The sequence below is a fragment of the Vigna radiata genome, chromosome 7 (assembly GCF_000741045.1).
Source record: "Vigna radiata var. radiata cultivar VC1973A chromosome 7, Vradiata_ver6, whole genome shotgun sequence".
Classification (NCBI taxonomy): Eukaryota; Viridiplantae; Streptophyta; class Magnoliopsida; order Fabales; family Fabaceae; genus Vigna; species Vigna radiata.
Window position 1 is genome coordinate 27,445,240 of NC_028357.1, and position 26,759 is coordinate 27,471,998.

General features: G+C 31.8%; 3 protein-coding genes across 6 annotated transcripts; 1 reads left to right on the plus strand and 2 right to left on the minus strand.

Moving 5' to 3' along the window:
* Positions 1–3,480: 3,480 nt before the first annotated feature.
* On the plus strand, positions 3,481–7,863 carry LOC106768002 (B3 domain-containing protein Os01g0234100). Of its 4 annotated transcripts, none has more exons than XM_022784487.1 (8): positions 3,481–3,666; positions 3,796–3,962; positions 4,259–4,321; positions 4,986–5,017; positions 5,109–5,265; positions 5,360–5,566; positions 6,695–6,782; positions 6,880–7,863. In XM_022784487.1, exons 1-8 carry the CDS (start codon positions 3,633–3,635, stop codon positions 7,623–7,625), a joined length of 1,494 nt encoding a protein of 497 aa, XP_022640208.1. In that variant the 5' UTR covers positions 3,481–3,632; the 3' UTR covers positions 7,626–7,863. The 4 variants fall into 4 exon arrangements, with proteins under 4 accessions (XP_022640208.1, XP_022640209.1, XP_022640210.1 ...); XM_022784488.1 differs by having other exon boundaries at positions 3,754–3,962; positions 6,880–7,862; XM_022784489.1 differs by having other exon boundaries at positions 3,481–3,649; positions 3,754–3,962; positions 6,880–7,862.
* Positions 7,864–8,984: 1,121 nt separating this feature from the next.
* Positions 8,985–10,448, minus strand: LOC106767865. Its single transcript, XM_014652821.2, has 3 exons — positions 9,738–10,448; positions 9,478–9,546; positions 8,985–9,382 (listed from the first exon to the last, which is right to left on the minus strand). The coding sequence occupies exons 1-2, from the start codon at positions 10,242–10,244 to the stop codon at positions 9,493–9,495; spliced, it is 561 nt and encodes a 186-aa protein (XP_014508307.1). The 5' UTR covers positions 10,245–10,448; the 3' UTR covers positions 8,985–9,382; positions 9,478–9,492.
* Positions 10,449–22,653: 12,205 nt separating this feature from the next.
* LOC106767275 (calmodulin-like protein 1) lies at positions 22,654–23,443 on the minus strand. Its single transcript, XM_014652128.2, has one exon. The coding sequence runs from the start codon at positions 23,399–23,401 to the stop codon at positions 22,808–22,810; it is 594 nt and encodes a 197-aa protein (XP_014507614.1). The 5' UTR covers positions 23,402–23,443; the 3' UTR covers positions 22,654–22,807.
* Positions 23,444–26,759: the final 3,316 nt, after the last annotated feature.

Below are 26,759 nucleotides of genomic sequence, written 5' to 3' on the forward strand. Positions count from 1 at the left end.
CAATATTCATAAAATGATAAAATGATGAACTCGAGCAACTAATGAACCTTAAAAGCAGTCTTACGGTGCGCATATACAGTGAGAATTAAGAATTATTTAAATATGAAATATTTGTAAATTTCAATAAAGTATATAAAATGATATTATAATTCTACTTAATACTCACTTAAAGTTTCTATTTTTGTCAGTTATACTCAAAGTGATTTTTGACTTTTTTTTTTAGGAAATCTTTAGTAAATGATGGTTGTTATATTATCTTATTTGTTTTCCAACATTCTTGACTACATCACTATCATCACCGATTACTAAACTCTCCTTCCTTACCATCTTCTTCCTGCCATGAACCTACAAACAAAAACTTAAATCATGAACCCTAATCTGCAACAAAAACCCAAATCTGCAAAGCGAAACCTAAATTGCAAAAGCATAAATCTTCACCACATATCTCGCACATTCATCACCAAAAACCTGCAAAAGAACCAAGAGAAGCCATTGAGCAACCGTGACAACGTGAATCACCTTCCATCGCGTAGAGAAACTTGCAATGACATAGAACCACGACATCGCGAAACAAAGAAACCCCTAAATCGCGAACCCAAATATACAAGTAGAAACCCAAATCGTGAACCCTAATCTACAAAGCAAAACGCAAATTGCAAAAGCCTAAATATCTACCACAAATCTCACACTTTCATCACCCAAAAACATATAGAAGAACCAAGAGAAACTTGCAACAAAACCTGCAACAAAGAAACCGTTAAATCGGGAGCACTTTGCGAGCATCTCATCTTCCTACCACTACAAGAGCCACCATGAGTTGAGGATGTTGGGAAGAAGATGAGATGATGTGGCAGTCACGTTAGAAAAAATAGAATATGTCATTCACTAATGGTTCACGTGGACATTGTGCCATTAACAATTTCAGTTAGGAAAAAATGACCAAATTGAACAAAAATTGAAACCACTTTGAGTGCCCAAAAAATTAGATGACCACTTTGAACAAAAGTGACAAAAATAAGTAAAAAAATATTAAACCTATATAATGCCATTGTCCAAATGTCCAAAAGTTTTTCTGCACCCCGTTATTTGTAAAGGAATATATTTAATTTGAAGACACATAATTGATGCTACAAAGCTTTAGAAAGCTATCCAAATATAAATATATATATATATATATATATATATATATATATATATATATTTACATGTTACCCAAAGCTTTTAATATCTCTAACTTAAGCTTAAAGATTGTTGAGAGAATGATGCTTTCCTTAGGATTTAGTTTTCATGTGTTTCTTTGATGATTATTTTTTTTAAAAAAATCCACCTTTCAATTAAACCGTTCAACCAAATTGTAAAACCTTAAGTAAGGGTGAACATGAAATTAGATTTTTCAAAATCAAATATAAATTCAATAAAATAGATTGGATTTATAACTTATGATAATAAGGAGCGAGTTATATGGGCTGATCGGTAGGCCCACAAGAAAAAGTGTGAAGAGAATTAAGTAATTTAATTTTATGATCCATTTATATTCATTCGTATAACCCACAACTGCGTGAGCCAATAACAATTTGGTAGTCAACGTTGACTTAAATCACATGAGTACCAACCTAACACATTATATGGGTTTTTCTAAGCAATTTTCTCATTTGCGTTTCTTTTCGAGTCCATATAAAAGTAGCTCATTCATTTGCATTCCATCAATCTAAAATTAGTTCCCTTAATGCTTTTCTTCCCTTCTTTAACATTTTTATTTTCATTAGACTCGTTATTAAAAATTAAAAATTATAAAATCATTAATACAATTTATTTTTAAGAAATGGACTTAAATAAATTATTATATTTTACTAATTTAATTAAATAAAATAAAGTTATCAAAATTCTCATGTGGATCGCGGGTTGGCCTCCAAACCTACAAGCCAAACATTATACGGGAGAGGTCATCCCACATGTCATTCCTAATTTTTAACCAAATTAACTAAATTTGATCTTTTTTAATCCAATTTAAATTGGATTAAATATCGATTAAGTATACTTTGTCAATTAGATTAAGTCACATGAGATTAATTTAATAAACTTGACTCAACTCGACCTAGCCTCATACTGACTTTTATCAACATGAGTATGGTTTACTTAGGTTAACTTAGGTATCAGTCGTCTCACCTCAACATTAGCCACAACTGACTTGAGTCAACATGAACCTAAACCAACTTGCCTTAACTTGAGTTTGTGCCGACTCGTCTTTACCTTCAACAAGGACTTATTCATCTTGACTTTTGGTTGGGTCCAATTCGTATTGACCTTTGGCTTGGGTTGAGTCGTCTTGACCTTCAGTATGGATCGACTCGACCTAACTTTTGGTTTGAATTGACTTTACTTGATTTTTCATACTAGACCAACTTCGCAACCTTTGACCAAGTTGAGTCTGCTCGACATTTGATCCAGATCAATTCAGTTTGACATTCAAGATCAATTTGGATCAACTTAACTTGACCTTAAACCTAAATCAAATTGACTCGACCTTATCCTTAATCATCTTGAACTAACTTAAACCTATCTTAATTTTAAAATAAAAAAATAAAAATAAAATTCCACTCTAAATTTGATTCAATTCTGGATTGATTTAAAATGAAAAAGAATTAATAAAAATTTATTTAAATAGTCTTAAACTATGAATTTTAATTATTATAAATTGAATTTCACAATGTTTCAATTTTTCAAAGGAACAAAGTGAAAAGAAAGAACAAATGGAAGTAAAATACCTATAAAATGAGGAGGAACTTTAACATATTAGTTTTTTTTTTGTCTTAAGCTTTATAATATACGGTTTTTTTTTTTTATATTTAGACCTTCCTAGCTTGTAATTATACCTCCCTTACTATTTTATGTGTTATTATCTCTTAAAAGGTCATTTTATTTAAAACTACTATGAGTTTTATCTTTTAAACCATTATTACATCCTATATTCACCATTCATTATGTCATATTTTTGCAACATTCCTTCATATATTTTAAACTATATATTTTTTTATTAAACATTTTCTTCTATTCCATTGAGACAACTCTGGCCCCTTTACCTGTTATGGGTGCGCATGTCATGAAATTGTGTTTTTAATTAGCCAGAAAGTATTTCCGGAATCATGTTACTTTTCTAAATATTATTCTAGAAAGTACTTTTAGTAATATTTAAAAATCCATTTAAAAATTTATACAACGCTCTATTTTGTATATTTTTTATTATGATTATTTTATTTTATAATATTATCATTTTACTAATCGGATTTCAAGCTATTTTTTACTTTAACATTATTTTAGATTTTTATATCAATTTGCATTCACGTTCTTTTATATATTTTATACTGGTAATATTTATATTTTTTATTTGTGTTAGGTGTTTTATATTTGTTAGAAATATTATATATAACATTAGATCCCTAAATATTTTGAGCATGGAATTCTAAGGAGGTAGTTAGACAGGTGTTAATTATGTCTCTGATCTCATATTTGATATTTCGAAGTGGTTTTAAAATCTAATATTTCCAATGTTCCTACATTGTATTCCATTCCATTGCAAAATCTGAAGTTCTGGTTGTCAATTACCAACCAATTTTTACAACAACACCAACCCAATGACACAGAATCTAAGGTGGTGGATATCAAACGGTAGTGCCTCATTTTGTTTTTTCTCGCTGGTCAACCGATCCATCCATGATGCAAACTTTTTTCTCTTTTTTCTCCTTTTGTTTAAAGATGGTGGTGTTTAAATCTTTCATTCACATTTGAAACTGAAAGGGCTGGAAATGGTGGTTACTGATGAAAGGAACCGCGATCGTGCGAACAGGAGGGACGTGGTGGAGCTACCACAATATGATCAAGCTGTAACTGTAGCATATTATGAGGAGGAGTTGCATGCTGGCGTACCTCTATCTCACTTCTCCAGAATCTCTCCTTTAAACATGGTTTTATTCTATCTTCTGTCTAAATGGTTTTACTTTTTTTTTTTTGTTAAATTTAGTGTCTGTTTTGCACGTTGGGGAACAAAGGTTTGGCTGGACATCTTCATTTATCTTCTTTCCCTTACATAGTTTCAATTTTTCATTTTGATATAAAGTAGTTTTTTTTTTTTTTTTTAATTTGATTTATAATATCAGTATATGGCCAAACTAGACGAGATTCTTTTTGCTGTAGGCTTCTCTCTGTGCTTCCTTTTCTGAATTGATAGTGATGAGTTGAAGTCTTGTTGCACTGTTTGCAGGATAAACAAAACAAGGTGGTGGAGAAGAAATACAAAATATTGAATAATAGTCCAACCAAGCAAGTAAGATTTTTTTATTTTTTCATTTTATGTTTCGTGATGGCTTTTATGTTGGACTTGTAAGATTTCTGCCTTTGGTGAATTCGTGCAATTTTTTCTTTCCTTCATAGTTTTTTTATAACAAAAGGTAATATAACTAGCAAATTATTTTTGTTGCCTACAATGGAGTATTTGAGTGTTTGATTTGGTATCGATCAATATGCCCCCATTGTAGCTTATACTTCACTCAGGAATTTGAAGAGACTTTTTTTCGTTGAAAATGTGTATCCAAACACATTGTATGTTTGCATTGGAGAAGATGGCAGTGCAAACTTCAAGTTGTGATGATGCAAGGGATAATACTATACAAGTATTATGTGTGTCTTAAGGAAATTGTTATGAAAAAAAAAAAAGACTTGAAGTCCTGGCAGAAAAACAATGCTTTGAATTGGTTATTAACATAGGCAACTTAAACTTTGCTGATAATAATATCCAAATAACATTTGAATGTAAGTATTACATTTCCTTTTTAGATCCAAATTTAGACATTATTATGCAAATGTATTGTAAATTCTAAATCAATCACTCTTCATAATGTACAACTTCTGTATGAGTTAAATGGATTGTGGCACAGTTAACTGAAAATTAAAGTCTAATTGGGTTATTATTCTATCAAATGCTTCTACAGGCAACTTCTGCTGAGGCTCAGAAGTTTTCAAGGTAAGCAAATCAGCAAACTGCTGTTTAGATAATAGATTTATCCTTTACTTGACTTCATATCGGTAAAATTTAGCGTGGTATTTGCTTCCAGTTCCATGAAGGCTGCAGTAGAAGGAACATCCTCTCGTGGTGAGGTCATGTCATCTGCAGTTCTTCAAGCAGAGGAGGTCCAATCAAATTTGAGACCTGAATTTCCTAGTTTTGTGAAGTCGTTAGTTAGATCACATGTTGCTAGTTGTTTTTGGATGGTGAGTATCTTGATATACTGAAACAAAAAATACTTCTATTTTAGAAACCTTATTTCATTAGGTTTCACTCGTGTATTCTGATTTCCTTTTGCAGGGCCTTCCTGTGTCCTTCTGCAAAAGACACTTACCGGATAAGGATACAACAATCATTTTGGAAGATGAATCTGGTAAAGAATACAATACAAAATTCATTGCCTGTAAGACGGGATTGAGCGCTGGATGGAGACAGTTTTCTGCTGTGCACAAATTGCAGGAGGGTGATGCGGTGGTCTTCCAATTAGTTGAACCAACCAAATTTAAGGTGATGCTTTTGATATTTTTGCTTAAATTTTTCTAGTGGTATTCACATTTCGATCAGAGCATGCATACTATGTTGCAATGAAAAAAAGGTAACAATGGCGTGTATATCACTTGCCACTTTACCTTTGTGTTAGTTAGACGCATGTCAATGTAATGGATACAATCATAACAACAAATCCAAATTTTCTAACAATTGATAAATATAATTTTGGGATCACCTTGTTATTGGGTACTAATCCCTTGTGGAGGTCAATGCTATTGAAAAGATAGTTTCCGTTGGTCCTAAACATTATATCCAGATGATAAAAGACCATGATGTATTGCATTAGCTATATGCTTTGAAAGTTACATTGTTTATCAATCATTAGTCCCTAACTGATTTGGAGGTTTAACCACTCTCTCCCTGACCCTCTTTGTTAGAGTTCAGGGGTAAATCCCGCATTGTACAATAAAAATGATTAAAGACTTATGCCATTTTGATGTTATCATTTATCAACAAACAGAGCTATTTTCATATAAAAATAGGAAAAAGGAAACATATATGCTATCTCTGAAGATTGTGACAATGACAGAGAACTTATTTTCTTGAGACTGGTGTGTTATACGTGTTATTTTAGTGAGGGAACCCTTGCAACTAAAGAAAAATTTAGGAGGCCATAAGGCAACAGTTGTGGGGCTTAGTTGGATCAGGCACACTTGGAGTTTTATAGAAGGTCATATGGTGGCAATGATGCATCTTCATGGTGAAATAGGACACTGTTACAATGACAACTGCTCCCTGATTATTAAGACAATTATCCTCTGAATCTCTGCTAAAGAGTGTTCAAGTCCATGATTATGCCCAAGAATCATTCTGAGTATTGGGGGGAATGGGTCAATATACCATATTCTCTCTCTTTAAAGGCAAAACACTTATTGTATGTTTTTGGACAATAGCTGGAGTTAGTAAAAAGCTTCTCCTTTTTAATTTTCATAGATACCATTTTTCCTTTACTTTGTAAAAGCTGATTTTGTTGTTGTATCCAAATGAAACTGGTCTCTATATTGATTTTCAGCAAACTTAAACAAAATTTATTTTTAAGCTTTTGTTTAGGTCATGCCACCACTTCCTGATATACTTGATTTTCAGGTTTATATAATAAGAGCTAATAATACGAGGGAACTGGATGGGGCCTTTCTGAATCTTGATAGCTGCACAAAACAACAAAAAATGGGAGGCAAGAATTGTTTCTCTATGCTTTTACTTTCTTTTATTATATCAAATCACGAATGATCGTGGATTTATGCATTCTTTGTTTTGCTCATTGCTCTCAGGCAAAGATAACATGGATACTGATCTTACATGCAATAGCTCAAAGAGAAAACATGGTAAATCTGTCCCACTTGAAATCCAAAAGAAAAAAAAGGCAAACTTGTCGAGATTGAGACCTAAAGTTATGCCATCCGAAGAACAATCTGAAAATGATAGCGAGGAAGCTCTCTCAGAAATTATGGAGGAGTTTAGAATGCTTGAGTTTGAAGATGTCAGAGGCTTTGAAAATTTTAGCATCATAGTTGATGGAGCGTCAATAGATGCTGAGTTCCCTGACGATGTTAGAAACAAGTACTACAGGCTATGTTGTAGTCAGCATGCATTTCTTCATGAGAATCTCATCAAGGGAATGAACTATAAGCTGGTCGCTGGAATTATATCTGAAACTGTCAACATTGCCGATGCCATAAAGGTTAGTATGCTATGCACCCCACGTATGGAATATGTTAACTGGGACAAAATATTGCTATCCTTCGAGCATCTGGGTATGAATGTTGAGTTTCTAAGGATCCGATTACGCCGGCTTGTAAGCATTGCTTATGAGGAAAATGATGTCTCAGAGGCCAAAAAGTACTTGGCCTCTAGAAACGAGTACAGTCGGGCAGATGATGAAATAAGGAACATAGAAGAGAAGCTCCAAGAATTGAAAGGAGCATGTAATGGTTTTGGTGCTTATCTTGGGAGTTTGAAGGGCAAGGCTGAAAATTATCATAATAAATTTCGAAGAGAGGTCGATGCACCTTGGTGAAACTTTATATGTTTTTTGAGAAAATGTGTGTGCATGTATATATTTATGGGTCCTCATGGTTAAACATAATCTCTGGATCCTGTGACCTTAGACGGAAAATATCTATTGTAGTATATGTTGTGTAATTATGAGTGGCATTTATCATAGCCATTAATTTTCGCGTGTTCATTTTTTGGTAACGATTGTTTTTTACTGCTTGTTTGATAAGTACTCCTTCTGCCATAACTAAAAAGAAGAATAGAGCTAGTGCGTTTGGACATTTATGGAACTCCTCATTAGGACTTCTATTGACAAGCACTCATATCATGGTTGATTTTATGTATCAGAGCCAAGTGTATGCAAAGATATGTGTTTATATTATGTGTAAAACTAATCATTTGTAGGCAGGGATGAATGTGGTTGATCTTTAAAGTAAATTCCATCTTCATTGTTATAGAAAGCTATTGTGAGAGAAAAATATTCAAACATCTAATTAGAAATAGTTAATTATATATTGAAATTAGGTATTGTATTTATAAGATACAAATAAATAAGACTTGTAATTTCTATTCTTTGTTGAAAAGTTTTAATAAATGTGAGCTCGAATCTTTTGTAGGGTCTGAACCCTGCCCAATGATTATAATTAGACCCGCAAGCATGATTGGATCAGGAAATGCAGCATTGGATTTTTCCATATGATAAAAAAGTTGTAACTCCCCCACCACAATTCCAAATACTGACACCAAATATCGAGTAGCTACTAGTGTTTAAGTTAAATTTAATTTCATAAAATCGATTTATAAAGAATATATATTTTAAATTAACTTTATCAACATGAAACTTCTAACAACAAAAGAATAAAAAAATTAATTTAAACACAAAAGTTTAGGCAGTATTTTTCTTTGATTTTGTAATACGAGTTTGTGTCTGTCTTTTTCTTTTTAAAATATGTTAATTTTAAACTAAGGTAAAGGATGACAGACATTGGCTGGAGAATCTAATTGTTCACATGGGCCGGAGAGGGAAAGATTGAAAAATGAGATGGAAGGGTCTGTCTGCCACATCAGCATAACATGTCAGCAGATTCAAGGCAATTAGTGGAGCCACGTCATTAGCCAGTCAACAGAGACTGGGATCTGGGACAAACAAATCAGTCAAATCAACCAAAACTCTGAATTGGGACAAGGAGCAAAGCTCATGGGATAGGATATCAGAGATTGGCCTATGGAAGAAAGCACAACCTCATCATCAATGATTCTTCACCAGAGACAAACTTAATCAACCATGTTACTATGATTATGTTAATAATGTTGAAGAGAAATTATAGTAACATGGACAAGGTAAGGTATGTTTGCAAGAGATCTGAATGATAAAGGAGCCAAAAAAAACACTTGTTTTTCTCCCGACATTAATTATTTAAAATCCATTAATGAAGCCAAATGAAATGAATTCACACACAATACAAATATTTTGCACCCCACCACTCTCCTTCATCCATCTCATGCACAACAATGGAAGATTTTAAGCAGGAGTGAAATATATAGGACAGGTGCAACACTAAAATGTAAGAAAGATGATTCAATTCTTTCTTTTTGCTGGCCTTTTCCATTCAACTGCAAATAATTTGTACAACAAACAGTGAAATCCGAACCTAGGTGGACCAAAAATCAGAGAATTATGGAAGAATCAAAGCTGACAAACAAAAGCCTAATAACATAAATTCATCGCCTTGGTTTGGTTCTGAAACCCGCTGAAGGGAAAAAAAATGCCCCGTCACCCTACAAAGGGAGAACATAACAAAAATCAACAGTAAATAAATACATATTCAAAGCTTATGTATCATTCCTGTTCCTACACAACACAAATCCAATACCTTCTTCAGTTAACTCTATAACCCAATCTCAACATCCCTACCACCTGATCCTCCTTCATTCAACAACTCCTGCATCGTACCAAAATGTACAACAACTAAATTAAATCAAGCAAAGATTAAGAACACACACACTAAAACTTAAATGTAAAAGATCCATGCCATGATATGATCAAAATAATGTACATATATGAGAGGCAACACTCTTAAAGTTGAACAAGGTTGTAACACATTGAAAGAATCAAAAGGCACCATGAACTAACCTGTGAATTCACATTAAGCCTAGCTCCCTCGTTGAAGAAACCAGCTCTTCTTGTTTCAACAGCTGGGTCAGAGGAGGCTTCACTCTTGTCAACCTTCTTGGATCCAAGGTGACTTTTTCTGAGACCCAGAAAGCCTTTCCACCGAGTGGAGGAGCCTTTGGGGGGCCTGAGAGAGAAGTCTTGGTACCCCTCATCATCATCATCATCGTCCACGAGGAGCTCTTCCCTGAGAGTGGTGGTGGCCCTCTTGGTATCCTTGAAGGGCAGCAACCTTCCTTTGAAGAAAAGCTCATCAGCACTCATCATTGAGTAGTTGGTGACAGAAAACTCGAAGTCTGAGGACACTGCAGGAGCCTCTGATCTGCTGGCGCTGCTGTGCTCCTGCTTTGTGGCTTGCTGAGCATCCACAAAGTCGTTCGAGAAAGAAATTCTGGGACTCACTGGAGCGCAGTGATGATGGTGATGGCGACCCTTGTGCTCCGAGTTGTACATCTCTAAGCATGCCATGAGACCAAGAATAACAACATGGAAATTATAAGAGTGCAAAACGGATCGATATGTGATGTGAAGCACAACCAAAGAGCCTATTAAATTCTACTTGGGACCCCTCTCACTGTTACATCTTACAACCCACTCTAACATGTTTCTATTTATATTCACTAATCTCATCTTCTCTAATTAATCTCGATACTGTCATCTAAGAATATCTTAAATGGAAAAATAAATAACAGATTTATTGTCTTCAAATGCATAGTTATTACTTACCAAACAAATTAAAAAGACTAATAAGAGAACATCATCGGAGGATTTAATATAGGAATCATTATTTGTATAAAACTAAACAAATCAAGTAACTCTACGTATATAGTTTTGTCGTTATTCATTTATATATAGATCAAAGATAAATTATTCATTGATGTTATACTAAAAGATAGTTGTTTTAAAATGATAAAGAAAGCATAGATAGATAGATATAAGAGTGTCTGATAGAGAGATTTTGATCTGGTTTGAATTAAACTTACATTAAATGAAAGTGTTGTGTATTGTCACAAGATGTTAATTTAGCGTTCAATAGAAGGAATGTACTGTCTCTCGAGTTACACCAGCTCACTCTTTGGGAGTAAGTGAAGGCGCTGAAACTGCCAACAGAGGTTATTTTCTTTTGTTTCTTTCTTTTACCCCACGGGTAACTGATGCAAAGATTGCCTTTTTAGGCGAATACCTTTGGGTTCATGTTTATTAAATGATAAACAAAGTTTTGGGAAGATTCTAAGAACTTGCACTTGAAACGATGTGATCTCAAAATTCAATGCATAAGCATAATAAGAAAATTGATTTGGATGCAATTTAAGATGTGTTGTTAATATGAAGGTGGTCCATGGAAGAAGGCGAAGCAGTTAAAAAGGTGAAAAACATAAATGAGTGTGTTAAAAAAGGGAGGTTTTGGAGATGGGAAATGGAAAAAGGTAGCATTTGTGGTAGAGAAAGCGACAGCATTGAGGGTTTGAGGAGGGTTAAATGCTTTGAATGTTTTGAGCTAAGTTTATAGGGGTGGCAGCACAGTGACTCAGAGGCACAGTGGCAGAGTTACAGCTTACAGAGAGGGCCAGCATGCATGCACAGCTATGCCATTTGACCATGCTTTGACTCCCAAAGTAAAAAGCACGTTATGAGCTGGCGATACTGACGGATCAAACTCACCACGTGACCCGGGATATTGCCTTTCAATTTAACCCTAACTAAAAACCCTACCATTCAAATAATAATTATATATCATCAGTACATCCCACTTAATGTTAGACCTGAATTTACTACTCATAAAGAACATTTCAGAAGATGGGATTCCAATTTTTCTAACTCAACCCACCTACTACAGGCCTTCAATGAACATCAATTCCTCCCATTTTTTATTTTTTTTTTCATTAAGATTTCAAAAATAAAATCCTTGGTGTTATATCATAAACAAGTTTTTTGGTTTTTTAAGTCATGCATTGAATAATTCAAATATTTCAAGTCAATTATTTGAATGGATCATACTTTTCTAAGCACCAAATATAAATTACTTTATTATTGTACAAGATGAAAACCGAAACATTTTTTCATTAGTATTTTCAATTGTTGATGGCGAAACATTAAACATACTGATATGGTGTTTCACCTTTTGGGACAATACGTATCACCTAAATGAAACTTATACTTAACCACTGATAAAGGCACAGCTATATTATTACTCTTAAATTCTAAAGAAGTTGGTTATGATATTGAAAATCTATAATCAGTTTACTCGTTAGACATATTGTCTCAAACTTGAACAAAAATTTCAAAAACATTTTACAGACAAGTCAACAACATAGACACTCATACATTTTCACTTCCACATAAATCCTTACATGTAATTTTTTTAATTCATCAACTAATTTACTCTCTTTTTTATCACACAAGTTACAAGGTAAAACAACATATATAAAAATAATGTAGCAAGAAATTATTTTTGGCAATTATTTTATCATAATATAACATATATATTTCATGATAAATCTTATCTCCCTTTGCAACTATTATTCAGTGATTTGTAATTATTAACCAAGGCCAACATGGAACATTGCTCTTTAATACACAAATTTTTGAATAACAATGTCATCCATTATCTCATTTTTTGTTGATTTTTTTCACTTGCTATATTTCATACGCCCGAGTCTTATGATTTGAGTATGAGAGCTAACATGTTCTTATAACTTTCCATTACAGATAAGGAAGAATTGTTCTAAAACCATATAATGAAAAATAATGTTCACTTTTACCTTTATGAAAAAATTGAATAAAAATTTGTCTTAAAAAAATGGTAAGCCTAAAGTTGTCACTCAATTAGAAAGATAGGGTGACATAAACTTGAAGCAAAGTTATCAAAAGGTGGACAACTTTCGTAATAGTTTATTCCGAAGAAAAGTCACTCATTTGGTGACTTCTTTGTGCCTTTCATTTGTTCAAAAGGAAAAAGTCTTTTTAACAACTTTTTTTTGACAACTTTTTGACAACACATACGTGACAGTTTGTGATTGATCCATTTTAAATATTTTTTTAAAATAAATTCAAACAAACCAATAAAATGATGACACGTGTCCTGTTATCAAAAAATTATTAAAAAAAATTGTTAAAATATCATTCTCCAAACCAAAAATGTCACTCCTTTTGTCATTCTGTTAATACTTGAAGTTTGGATGAAAAATGTAATACTTGAAGTTGAATTTGGTCATTCTGTTAGTGACTTGATTTTTTGTTAACCTTATTGGGTTTTTTCTACATCCTCAGATGTATTTATAATTTCATTGCTGCTGAAAAATTGATGCAGGTACAGGGTTTCCCCTAGCAAAATAGTTTTCTTTAAAAATAATAATTTTGTTATTTTCACGCTTTATTGTTATTTTGATAATCCACAAAAAGACAATCACAGTGACATATGTCATACACTTTTTTTCGTTACACATTTCATCGTTTGCAACTGAAAGAGATTATTAGTTAATCATAATATGCAATTACCATTTTTAACCTTAACGTGTTGTCATGGACTCTTTACCATAAATATACACTGGTTCTCTTGTTAGTTGTGTTGTTATGTCTTTGCAACCGTCAAGTTGATGAAGTTGAGATAAGTCAGCCTTTAAGAGACTATTCCTCAAATCCTGTTAAACTCATATCAACTACATAAAGAAAATATAAAAGGAATAATTAACCACAAGTGTAATGAGTTTCAAAAATACAGAATATGTGTAATGATATATTTCACAGGCAGTCACTACTAATGGTGATGTAAGTTTATAATCTTATACTTTGTTTCGATATTTTTATGTCAAACTTATATAACATTTATATTATTAATAATATATGATACACCACATGAGCATCTATATCTCACACACCACAACGTAAGTATGAACATAACGTCGACAATAATATCTTGATCACTCTAATCTTTAACCTTTTTATTTATTCGATTTTATGGACCACTGTCATAACATACCTCGTCGATCCACATTCAGAAAGTTGTTTAGAAAATATATTTTTCACCACTATGAAATATATTTATAATATTTTCTATGACACCATTGTCACAATAGTATTGAACACATATACACATGTTATTATCAATCTACTTTGCCTACACAAGAATTGCAGTATTTTAGTGGAAATGGGTGATCGCATTAAGTGGGCATTTGAATCTGCTTCCCTGTTCCTAGTCACTGGCTCCTCGTGCTGAGCACATACTGTAAGGAATCACATGGCCTCTCGCAGAAACCCTTCCCTTCCTAAGCTAGACCAACTCTGTCCTTCACCAACTCATACAAATGTTTGTATCTTTAACACGTAAACTTTCCTCCACAGGGACCCAATGTCCTTCTGCCCCACCTTCTGCTTTTCCCAATCATACGGACCAAACCAGACAACAACAATAATATTAAAAACTTCTAATCATGGCCCCTAATAACTTACTAATACACTTCTTCTTCCTATTCATTCTCTGTACTTTCAGCAACGTTGGAGAGGTTACAATGTTAGATGGAAGTAGAACTAAGGTAGTCCAGGAGCAACAAGATGGTGAAGATGCAGTAAACGCCAAAGGGTCGGTCACAGGGTTCAAAAATATTTTAACTTGGAACATGGTTGTCACTCACGTGCTTCCCACCACCCTTTCCAAGTGGCTACCCTAATGGGGTTATGCCACGTGGTTCATTTGCACAAATAATAGCCTTTCAACATACAGCAGTCAAAACATAATCAACAATTTCTTAAAGAGTTGGCCTCAGAAGCTGCATCCCAGCTCTTGGTCTCCCATCTGCTTAACAATTACTTGCATCTTATTGGTTGGACTACTACCTCAAACCCAGCTTTAAATTTTCAATTTATTGTTAATGCTCATTTTCCAATGTCAGATCAGAAGAAACAACGGCTAGTTCAATGTTTAGGTTTGGTTGCCAATTTACCATTCTAACATTCAGTCTGCTTTTGAAAGTTTAATATATATTCCCATCTTCAAAACACAATAGGAGTTTGGTTCTGTTCTGCGTATGTAGATAAAATTTAGACTGTGCTTTTAAAAATGTTTTGTAGGATTTTGAGGTGTGAAATGAAGAAGGAAAAATTAGTAGTTTCAAGATAAAAATTTACGATTTCTGTGTTTGGCTTTGGAAAGATCGTTGTTTGTTTTGAGCGTCTGAAAGAGTCTTTTGAAAAACATGCCTAAATATAAAGTAATCTGGGGCACATTGAATTCATACATAACTGTAAAAGAAATTGTGTAAATGTTATAGAAATATCTGATGATCCTTCCCATAAGTTTCGTGAATGAAATCTATGTTTTGGGAAGGTTGAAACGAGAGTATTATTGTATGTTGAAAAGATGAAATTAGGTTGGAGTAAAGAAAGCATAAATAGGAAGTACATTCACCAAAATGAAGAATCTTGAGCAGTCTTCTCTTATTTCTTTTTCCGTATGCACACGGATTGTACATAGATAGAATAAAACGCCACGATAAGCGATGTATATGCTTTCAGATTTCAAAATTCACACGCCCACCTAGCTGTATACAGATAATAATCAGATAATACTGTTCTCTCTTCTTATAGGTATAATTCAAAGCAACGCTCTGCTAGATATTTAATTAGAAAATAAGTAAGAATTGATTTAAATTTCACCGACTATAACTTATTAATAACTCTCTATACAATTTGATTTTTTACAATCTGATTGTTGAATCCAATGTACATGATATTTTTTGTTGAGGGAAGGTATGACACACACATAGAACTCCATCTTCACGGATTTACTTTTAGTACCACTCCAAAAGACCTCTTACTATTGGAGATATCTATGTGTATATATGAGACTTTGTTTGCACTCTAACATTTTTATCACATATGTGTCAAGTTTGATGAGAAATGAAGAATAACAGATGAAATTTTGTCCCATATATGTATCCCTGATAAGGGTGAGCTAACGTTATATATCCTGTAGCTCTTCAAGATTATTCGATTATCATAAGGTGATCAGACTTTCTTGATAAAGCATGAATACATTTTCAATCACTTGCAACTTAATCATTTTTAAGATTTTCATAGTGTTCATCATCGTCTGAACTTAGATAATATATTCAGTCATTTTCTCGTTATTCTTTATTGATATAAGTTCTTATTGTCATTGCAAAATTAAATACATGGCCTATTAATATGTATGGAAACTACCTAAGCCGGACCCACTTTTAGAAGATCAAATATTGAGTAAAATAAAATGAGATGCAGAGAGTGACTATGTTGATCCGCATCAAAGTTATTTTATAATCTTTTTAATAATTAATAAGTAATTTATGTGACTTCTCATTTTGTGATCACAATAAATTATTTTTTAAATAAATAATATACTTAATTTTGAATTTGCTTTACATAAATTTCTCTGTAAATATTTACATATGGAAGGAATATAAAATGTAAATATTTTATAAGACAAAATTAACTTATAAACAAATTAAAAATATATATGTGAAGAAAATAGTGTAAAAAAGACTTTTATAAAATACAGAAGCTATTAATTTGTTAGATTTATGTAAACTAGTTCCTCTCAATCCACTTTTAAAAAATTTACATTTGAAGAAAGTAGTATAAAAAAAAAACTTTTATAAAAGAAAGACCTATTAACATGTAAGTATGTAAACGAATTGGTAAATTAAAGTTATTTTAAATTTACTACCTTTAAAATAGCTTTATGAAATTTATTAGAAGAAAGTCAAATGACCACATACAAACTAAAAAATTCTTCAATTTAAGAGGGGCTGAAGTTGTGAATTGAAAAAGATCAAGTTCTAACTAACAAAAGGAAATATGAGAAACTCATAAAGAGATCGATTATCTCTCACACACCAAACCAAATTTAGCTTGCTCTTTAGTGTGGCTAACAGTTTATGCACAATGCACATGAAAAACACATGAATGTTCTTGCATGAATTTCAATTTACATAAAGGTACTCCTGGAAAGGAATTTTGTTTAAGAAGAACTTTAATTATATAAGGATATGATAGTTCATACTTATGCTGATCAGGTAGAAGCTCTTGATGATAAAATGTCAATATTTGAATACTTCACATTTGCATGAGGTAATCTTGTCACATGCAAAAGCAAGAAACAAAAAGTTGTAGTTGGATTGATGTAAAAGCTAAACTTAGAGGAATGGTTCTTGAACTTTATGAATGTTTGTGGTTTAAACTACTTCAGAATTTAGGATATACACATGTTTTCCCATTCAATTTTATTGTGAAAATAAAGTTACACGTAACATTATTCATATCCCTATTCAACATGATCATGTGAAGCATTGTGGAGGTTGATAGCTTTCTCATAAAGGAAAACCCTGATAAAAACATTTCACTCTATCCAAAGACTAACATGTAGATATTCTTTCTAAAATTGCAACAAACTATATTTTTGGAATATTATTAGACAAGTTATGAAAGTATGACATATATTTACAAACTTAAGGGGAAGTGTTGATGAAGATGTTTTATTAGCTAAATTATAGGTTTGAATACAAAATATTGTATAATAAGAACTTTCTTAATTTAGTTTGTAGGAATAAAATGTTGTAAGAATAAAATATCGACATACAAAAATATACGAATGAAAATCACAGGATAAAAAAATATGGATTTAATACTTGATCCAAATATTTGGATTTGCATTTAAAAAAAAAATCCAAACTAGTTCTATAGCAAAAAAAGATTTGGATCCAAAATATGATATTATTTGGATTTAGATGGGATCTAAATTGGATCTTTAGAAATCTAATCCATGCGCACCCCTATTTTGCAGCTCATTGAGCTTTCGTTCCTCCTATACCAACATATTTGCAACCTTTCTCACACCCTTTGAAACCTTATATTCACTCATATATGTATTTTTCAATTGTTATAGCTTTTCATTGTGAGAATTGAAGAAGTCGTGTTGTTTTTATGCAATCTCAACCCTTTTGAACCTTAATTCTGATATCCATTGTTAAGTAATAAAGTTTGATTTTACGTGTTTTTATATGTATATTTTTTGTGAATAAGTGAACTCATTCATAGCTTTTACTTTGTTTTGTTCTCAAGTTTTATGTGTTTTCATTTTTCTTATGTTTTAATTAGTGTGTGATTGTTTACCTCTAATCTTTATTTTGAGAGTGTAAAATAAGTAAATAAGAAGCAACTTTGGTGCAAAAAACAAGTTGGAATTCAAAGAAGCATGATTGGACAAGAAAGAATAATTTTCAGACAAATATCCACTCCATGGGCACTAGAATTGCACTCAGAACTGCAAACATGAAGAAAAGACTGACTTGTAGGGTTATACTACCATGGACCACCCCTCGACATGGGCAATAGAATTTCACCTAAAGTTGCAAACATGAAGAAAAGACTCATTTATAGGGTTAGACTGCCATGGACCACCCCTCGACGACCAAAAATCATCGACACCAAGTTAACTCGCTAGTTGAGCTAACTACTCGCTGGGAGAAAATGATAGTCCAAACCTACAATATTTGAGTTGTTGGGCTAAAATGTGGCTTGCCCAGTGAGTTAAAAGTTAAAGAGTATCAATTTTTAGGCCTCACCGGGAAATAATGAAATCGTCGGGCAAGTCTGTAAGCCATGATAAAAAAAAATGGGTTAAATATATTTTTAGTCCTTGGGCGATTTTGGTTTTAGTCCTTCTTTCAAACTAAGGTACAATTTACTCCTTCAACTTTAGAAAACTCTGGTTTTAGTTCTTTTTACCAAATTATTTTAACTTTATTTACTGTTTCAAGCGTGTTTCATTATAGCATTTGGATTGTTTACATTGTTTGACACATTTTTGCTTCAATGTTAATTGAGAAACGCATTTGAAATAACAAATAAAGTTAAAAAAATTTGGTAAAAAGGATTAAAACCAGAATTTTCTAAAGTTGGAGGACTAAATTGTACCTTAGTTTGAAAGAGGGACTAAAATCAGAATTGTCCCAAAGTATAGGGACTAAAAACATATTTAACCCAAAAAAAGTAGGTATTTAATCATGTTTTTGTGGGGGTTTTGGGGTATTCCTCGTCTCTCTTTCTCTATCTCTCTCTCTCTCTCTTTCTCTCTCTCTCCTCCTCCTCCTTGGGTTCCCCCTTCATCCATGGTGGTTTTCCCTCTTTGGAATTGAAAAGGTATCAAATTAGAGGTGCTGATGCAAATGGGAGGCATAATTGGAGCATGGAACAACTGTCAATAACCTTAAGAGAGAGCTTTCATCTTGTCTTTGGTTTCGAATTTCTTTCCTGACTCTCTAATTTTATAGAACCATGAGTTCTCCACCATGGATGGTTATTCTCATTTGTTGGTATTAGTTGTAAAATATGAAATTCTTATGTAACTGTGTGTTGTTAATAATATATGCATTTTCAATTCATGGTAGTATTCAATTTTCATACTTAATATTTGGTGTGGATTGATTCCATGCTTGATTTGTGGTTCTCGATGTATTGAAAAATATGACTTGAACCTAAAACTAAAATTGAGCATTAAATGAATGTTTGTATCTAGGAATAAAACTTAGTTCATTAGTAATCTTAGAGTTTTGAAATTACCGCATGATTTCACCTATTGAGGATTTAAGAGATTGAAACTTGATAAGTGATCATAGACTCAGTCTCTAGAGATAGGATTTGAGTATAGTTGTGAGTTGATTTTGACATGAAAGTGAAATTGAGATGGGTATTAATGCATGAGAATGAAGTGGAACTCTAGTCTTAACAAGTTGTAAATAATTTATGTTACATTTCCTTGCAAACCAATTGTTTAATGAAAATACCAAAACATGTTTCTTGTGTTTTTGTGCACTTTAATGTCTAATTGAATTATGAAAGAAAAAGTTGTCATGTGTTGCACAAGTTTTTTAAAAGAGAACGATATAAACACATATTACTTACTACACTACAAATGGTACATTTGTCATTATATTTGCAACCAACATTCAAACACAAAGTGAGAAGAAAAAGAAAAAAAGAAGAGAGAGAAAATAAATTAATAAAAAACAAACACACACATGCATCTTATGTCCAAGTTCACTTCACTCTCATATACCATTATTATTATTACTATTAAGGAATTTGATTTATTGTATACTTATAAAAAAAAAACTAAAATTTATATATATATATATATATATATATATATATATAAAATACGTAACAAAAGTAAGAAAAAAAGCACATGAAATATGAAAGTCTTGGTTAATTATTTTAAGAGAAAGCTAAACTTGTTAAATTTAACTTTGGTATGTTATGCTTTGTGCCACTCTTCATGTTGTAAGGTTACGAAAATATAACTCGATACATATTAAAATAGATGATCTTATACTTGTGGTTTGCCTACTTTTTAACAAGAATGAAAGCAATAATAGACATGATAGATTGTCTATTTGATTTAGATGTTTTCCAAATAAATCGTTCTTAATATAAATGCGTAATCTTCTCCTAATGCTCGATTACGGATTTCTGTTGTTAGATATAAATAATCTTTTCTTCTCTTGTTTACTTTATATTTTTATTCTTGTTTTTCTTAAAGTAACTCCTAGAGTCAAAAGCTTGAACACTTTATTATAAGAAAATAAGTAATGATAAGTAGAACAATTCTTTGACAATCCCTTACTAACATTATTTGCAAGTCTTGGTAAGAGATTTAGTCTCTCAATAATAATAAAAAAAAACATATTGTCAATTCATGACAAATATATTTGTAATCAAATATATATTTTTTCAATTTAAAATTTCCAACTTATTATTATTTTTTAGTTACATATTTTGGAGTTTATGATAAAACTAATATTGAAATAACTTTAAAACTTTAGAACACTAAAAAAAAATCTTTAATTTAATAGAACTTCTGAAATGTAAGATTAGTATTTAAAGAGGAGAAATTTTGATGTTTTTTATCTTTTTAAATTTGATATTTCAATTAATGAATTGTGAATTAAAAATTAACTAACTTTTTTTTTAATGATTTTGATTAAAACTAGGACTTTGTTGGGTTTAGATAAAAGAAAATCAATGAATAACCAAATTTGTATAAAATTAAAATAAATTTGCTTCATTAACTAAAACAAGTTTGGAAGTCTAAAATTCAAAGATGACAAAATGAGTTAGCCATATGTTTGAGTTTGATTTCTTATTGGCCCTGCCTGACCTGATTCGAAATGTGCTGAAATTGATAATTCTATTCACTACTAAACAAGCAAGTGGGTTGGTCGTCGCTTATCATCAATGTAGTGAGTTAGGAGATAGATTTTGACAAGCCTCTAAATTCAAACATCGATTGAGTGTCGGGTAAGTTTGAAGACTTTCTTCCATTGAGGCTTTCCATCTATTGGTGGTCGAGTTAGTTCAATAGCCATCTTAAAAAGTCCTCGCATGTTAGAAAGAACAATGTCCTTGATCTATATAGCATTGTGCCTTATAGTTTTCTCACCTCATTCACTAATGTTAATAACACGTCATGGTAGTCTAAGATGTATAGTGTGATGTTCCAAGCCTGCCCTGATATGATCTTGTCGAGGATAGAATAAGATCTTTTCTTTGAATCCTCAAGGGGGCACAGTAAAAATAAATCAGAGAAGAATGTGGAACAAAACAAAGATGGGGACGTCACAATCTAGCAAATTAATAAGTCAAGTCAATATTCTTCACAAAGATGTTAATCTTTGATAAGAATCAGAGTTATAATCCAAGAACCGAGAGAATCCTCTCTCAAAAATGCAAATGCATATATTATGACATAAAATTGTCTACATATGTATTTGGCGTCCCTATATATAGGCACAAATGTTTAAGACACTTAAGAAACCCTAAAAGAAAACCCAAAGACATCGAGTCTAAAAATAACTTAAAAATTATAAACAGAAACAAATTGTTTGTAATTAAAATAAAATTACAATTTATTTAATTTCCTAAATTATTCTTCAATTGTGCTCATGATCTTCATATTCTTTAAATTTCTTTCTTTATGAAACATTATAATATTCAAGGAGATGTGTTTTGATCTTTGACCTTGTCATAGATCCTTTGAATTGCCAATGTTCCTCTTCAAGCTCTTCTCATATATGTTTCAGGATATAGTCCTCTATCATATCCTCCTTCTTGAAGAGGATTTGTCCTCAAATTCGTATCCCTTGAAAATTCTTTATCAATCCTTATAGAAGCCTCAACCTTAGAAAAATCATTAATGCAGTGTTCTAAGCATAAGCAGAAAAATTGTTGATAAGTCAAATCAAGGGAAAAACCATAAAGCATGGCAAATCAAACGAAGAAGAGAAAGAAACTTGTTGATGGCATGTCTCCTTGCTCTATGTGTGATATATCGATCTAAAACGATGGGGTGGGTGTGAGTGAGATGTGTCGCTATGTATGACAACAAAAATGGATGAAGAAGAGACCTACTATGGTGTCATGTTCTCACTCTTTATACTCATTTGCGATCTCACCTATAAACTCGCTTGACTTCCACTTTATAGACTTATGTGGTGTGTGTTATTGGTGGATGAAGGAAGAACTAAACAGATCAAACTGAAACACATGCGTTTATATTATCAGGCTAATATGTTTTGTCTCGTACTTTGGCTTAATAGGCTGACAGACTATGCATGTTAGTCTTTTTCGAGCTGGCGGTTCAACTCTTTGACTTAACATATATATACCGGATCAATTGATTCAATCTGTTGAACTTGAATCAGAAACCGCTTATTCATAGTTTGCTCTGTTTCTATGCTATCATACTTATTTTGTTTGTGTTTCATCGATCCTCAAAATCTGTTTCAGTTATACTTGGGGATTTCCTTAGCAACTTTATATCTGGTTTTTGCTGAAAGAGATAACGTATGATAACAAAACAACATATTTAGATAAATGAAGGAGAAAATAGGCCTTTGTTCATGGCAAGAGAAAATACAAATACATAGATTAACTAAGAAGATCAATGTTACAAAGTTGCAACCTAAGATGCAGAGGAAAAGGCAGACACATATGATCACTTAGGTGAGTTTCTTGCCACTCATCATCATCCTCATAAACTCATTCAAGTCTATAAAGCCATCACCATTTCCATCTACTCCCATAACCATTTTCTTACAAGCACTGAGGCTGCAACTCTCTCCTAGGCTTTTCAGAACATGAGACAATTCCTCGGCACTAATTTTCCCATCTCCATTCAAATCAAACACTTGGAAAGCACTCTTGATCTCCGTTTCCTTCACCTTCTCCTCTACGTTGAACATTTCCATGAACTCTTTGAAATCAATGGAGCCATCTCCATCAGAGTCCATCACCTCAAAAGACTCAACAGCCTCAGTGCCTCCAATTCCCCACCCCATTGTCCTCATAGCTGCTTTGTACTCTTCAAGGGAAATCTTGCCATCTTTGTTGGTGTCAAACTTCTCAAACACCCATTTCATTTCCTCTGATCTTGGCTGAAAATTGCATCCCATATTTGATGTCTGGTTTGATTTGAAGTTGTTGCTGTTTGGGGCTGGACTTTTGGATTGAGAGGAGTGCCTCAAAGAGCTGCTATGGTGAAACTCAAGGAAACTCAGTTTCGACATGGCCTGTGTTCTGGGACTAAGAAACATGCGAATGTTTATGTTTGATATTGGTACAACTAAGGTTATGATTTGCATGTATATATAAGCTATCAGGTTTTTGCTTTTGAGAGGTAGAGTGGTAGAATTGGAATTTGTGCATTGTAGTTAACGCGTTATTGATAGATATTCTCTGGTGGAAAGCATTGATTGAGTAGACATGGTGGGCTAAAAGACGACTCTATGTGGTTCAAATTGAATGAAACGATCCTTTGAGGTGGATTATCCATCTTTTGAGGAAACCGCGTATCCACCACCACCATGCCCCACGTACAAAGTTGAACCTTTATGCTATGCTTAGTCACCATGATTCCGCTTCTTCATCAACAGTTTTATGTCTGTTTCATTTATGCGCTTCTTATTTCCACTCCATTCTTAAAAAATAAAAAATAAAAAACATTTGTATTCAACCGTAATATTCCAAAAATATTCGTGTTGCGAATTAAATTCACCGATAGTGTATACATAATGTAGATATAATAATATTCTTATATATGGATATTTATTATTTACAAAGATTAAAATTTAATTTATATATTATTAAATTAGATTAAATTAATTTATATATATTTTATTAAGTTAAAAATTAATTAAAATAAATTTTAATTTATATTTTTTTAATTTTATTTTAAAAATTTATAAAATATTTCTTAAAATACTCATATTTTTTTAAACGAATATTCGAAGCAATAGAACAAATAACTAATAAATTCTTTTTTTTAAATTAAGTAATAAATAAACGCAGACGTTGTTATCCTTGTATTATATAAATTATTTCTAGTAACTTAATTATCTAGCTAATATTTATTTGATTAATTTATAAGTTTTTTATAAAATTATTTAGTAAATAAATATATTTTACTTTAAAAGCTTTTAACTCCAATAGTGCCTAGTTTTGATCTTACAATGTACTTAATTAATTTGTCCCTTATATAATGATTTTAATAACTATTGTTTATATTCATGATATTTTCTATTCTCTTTAATTTCCTTTTATTGATTATTATTTATTTTAATTTAAAAAAATTAATTAATTATTATTATTCTTAGTATTTATTGTTTTATATTTAAAATCTTTTATGTAATAAATTAAATCATGTTTAGTATTATAAATTCAAACATCTAATATTTTATTACACGATTCTTTGTAAATATTACACATAATGAAAATTATGAAAAGAAATAATTTAACGTTACTTTATATTAAAATATAAAAAATTAATTTTTAGAAATAAATTGATTTATACTTATCAAATCAATTTGTTTAAATAAAATAATTTGTCCAGAACAAAAAGAAAAAACACATACAATTCTTAACAAATAAATAGAAGCAATCAAAATGTTAATTGTAACATCCAAATTTGTTGGGAGTAACTTAGAATAACAAATCTTAAAGAATTTTGCTAAAACCATAACATAATTAAAAATTTTCTTTCAATATAACTATTACAACTTTAAATATTAATTGTCCTAGTCTAATACGAAAATAAATAGTTCAATACAAATCTTTAATCTTTTTGTAAAGTAAATAAAACTTTAAATAAATTTATATTACAAACTTTTCTCTCTCAATCAGGTTGCATTAGGAGCATCTACATACTTATTTGCATATAACATATATTATATTATCATCATCACATACACAGATAAAACAAACAAATATATGAATAAGCTAACAGAATCAACTTTAAAACACCAATACAACACTTATATCTCAGATGTTAAGTCTTTATCACAATCTTATCACATCAAATAATATCAATACATAGTAGGATTATGAAATTAATACATTGACAACCCATATATCCCTGTATAAGGAACCATGATCAACCTATTACTTTCACAAAACATTTCCATTAAAGGCAACATGTGCCAATACCAACCATCTCCATATATGTATGTCTTCTTCCAAAGTTTCCCACACCCTATTTACCGAAATAGAACAATTCGAGTGGTTCTTTACCGTAACTTCAGACCTACCTTCCCTGTTTCTCAAGCTACTCATATCAGCTTTATACTCTGCATGAGTCGAAACCCTATGGGCAAGACATCCATTCCTTTCTACACCCTCAAATAACAAATGGCAACACTCAAATTCTAGTCTCTTCTATTGCCCCTCATGCACGAAGAGATCCATCTCTTTCACCGCCTCTTAAAGATGAAGATCCTTTATACTCTCTCACAAGAGGAAAGGTGTGTACCTTTCTACTCTCTCGAAAGAGGAAATGTACAACCCCGGATTAATGAAGTATGACAAGAAGACATACTAAAGAAATCTAACAACCACCACATTGTGTGGTTGGTGCAACACTGTGACTTTCTCACTAAGTTAACCAATAATCACAGGAAAAAAAAACATTGTTGTTTTTTTTTGTCACTCATCCCCTGCCTCGCATAAGCGCATATGAACTCTTTCTATTGCATCACACAGGCGAAAATGAGACCCTAACTTTAAGGGTATCATCACTAACCATACTAGATCACCTCCTACTCTTGACCAAGTTAATAGTAGCCCTCTGAGTATCTCACAACACAACAATGACTCACAACTAAAGTTGTCTACTTCCTATCCAGACCAAAATCGCTCTGACCGAGTGCCACTATGTTACTCTACGCACTAACTAAGCCCAAACAGCTATATTGGCATGTAAAATAGTCATACAACATCACGAAAACATATCTAGTAGGCTTATGATATTCTATACAACAATATTAACCATTACAATGGATAACAATATTAAACAAAGTCTTCAAAACTAACATTCCTTCAACCAATAATGAACCATAACAATCATACCATAAAAAACAACATTTGTATCATATTAGCCTATCATATCACTTTGAAATTAGTATCATTACTCGCACTGCTTATATTCTCACATTATCACATTATCCTTTAGCAGGAAACAACTAAAATCGGTGACAAGTGTTGTACAATAACAAATATTAAAACAATCATATCTAACAATATAAACAACCATGAGTTATATTTCTCACAATCATTTTTCGGTTCAAATAAAGTTTTAATCCACTTCAAACACATTCCTATGTCAAATTTAATTACACACTAGTCCTCACCATCCAGAGAAATCTTAATTAACTCAAACAAAGATCAAAACAGTATTAAACATATCAGCCATTGGTTTTACAACAATTACATTTTATATCAGTCAAGTGTAGGTACGTAATGCTCATGGTAATACATTTTGACTCATCTGAACAATTCTTCACATAAATAATCATACCAAGTTTGGCCAAATTAAGAGAAAGTACACCAGCATCCTACATAACTTTAATTTCTCCTTTTTCGTCATACATTGAACCTCAAATTAAAAATTGAGACCTAATA

Excerpts from the sequence above, each read along its gene's own strand:
- LOC106768002 (XM_022784487.1), top strand. The coding sequence starts at position 3,633 with ATGACACAGAATCTAAGGTGGTGGATATCAAACG. Across the intron at positions 4,322-4,985 it reads ATAATAGTCCAACCAAGCAA|GCAACTTCTGCTGAGGCTCA; the intron begins GTAAGATTTTTT and ends ATGCTTCTACAG. Across the intron at positions 5,567-6,694 it reads TTGAACCAACCAAATTTAAG|GTTTATATAATAAGAGCTAA; the intron begins GTGATGCTTTTG and ends CTTGATTTTCAG.
- LOC106767865 (XM_014652821.2), bottom strand. The coding sequence starts at position 10,244 with ATGGCATGCTTAGAGATGTACAACTCGGAGCACAAGGGTCGCCATCAC. Across the intron at positions 9,547-9,737 it reads GGCTTAATGTGAATTCACAG|GAGTTGTTGAATGAAGGAGG; the intron begins GTTAGTTCATGG and ends GGTACGATGCAG.
- LOC106767275 (XM_014652128.2), bottom strand. The coding sequence starts at position 23,401 with ATGTTTCTTAGTCCCAGAACACAGGCCATGTCGAAACTGAGTTTCCTT.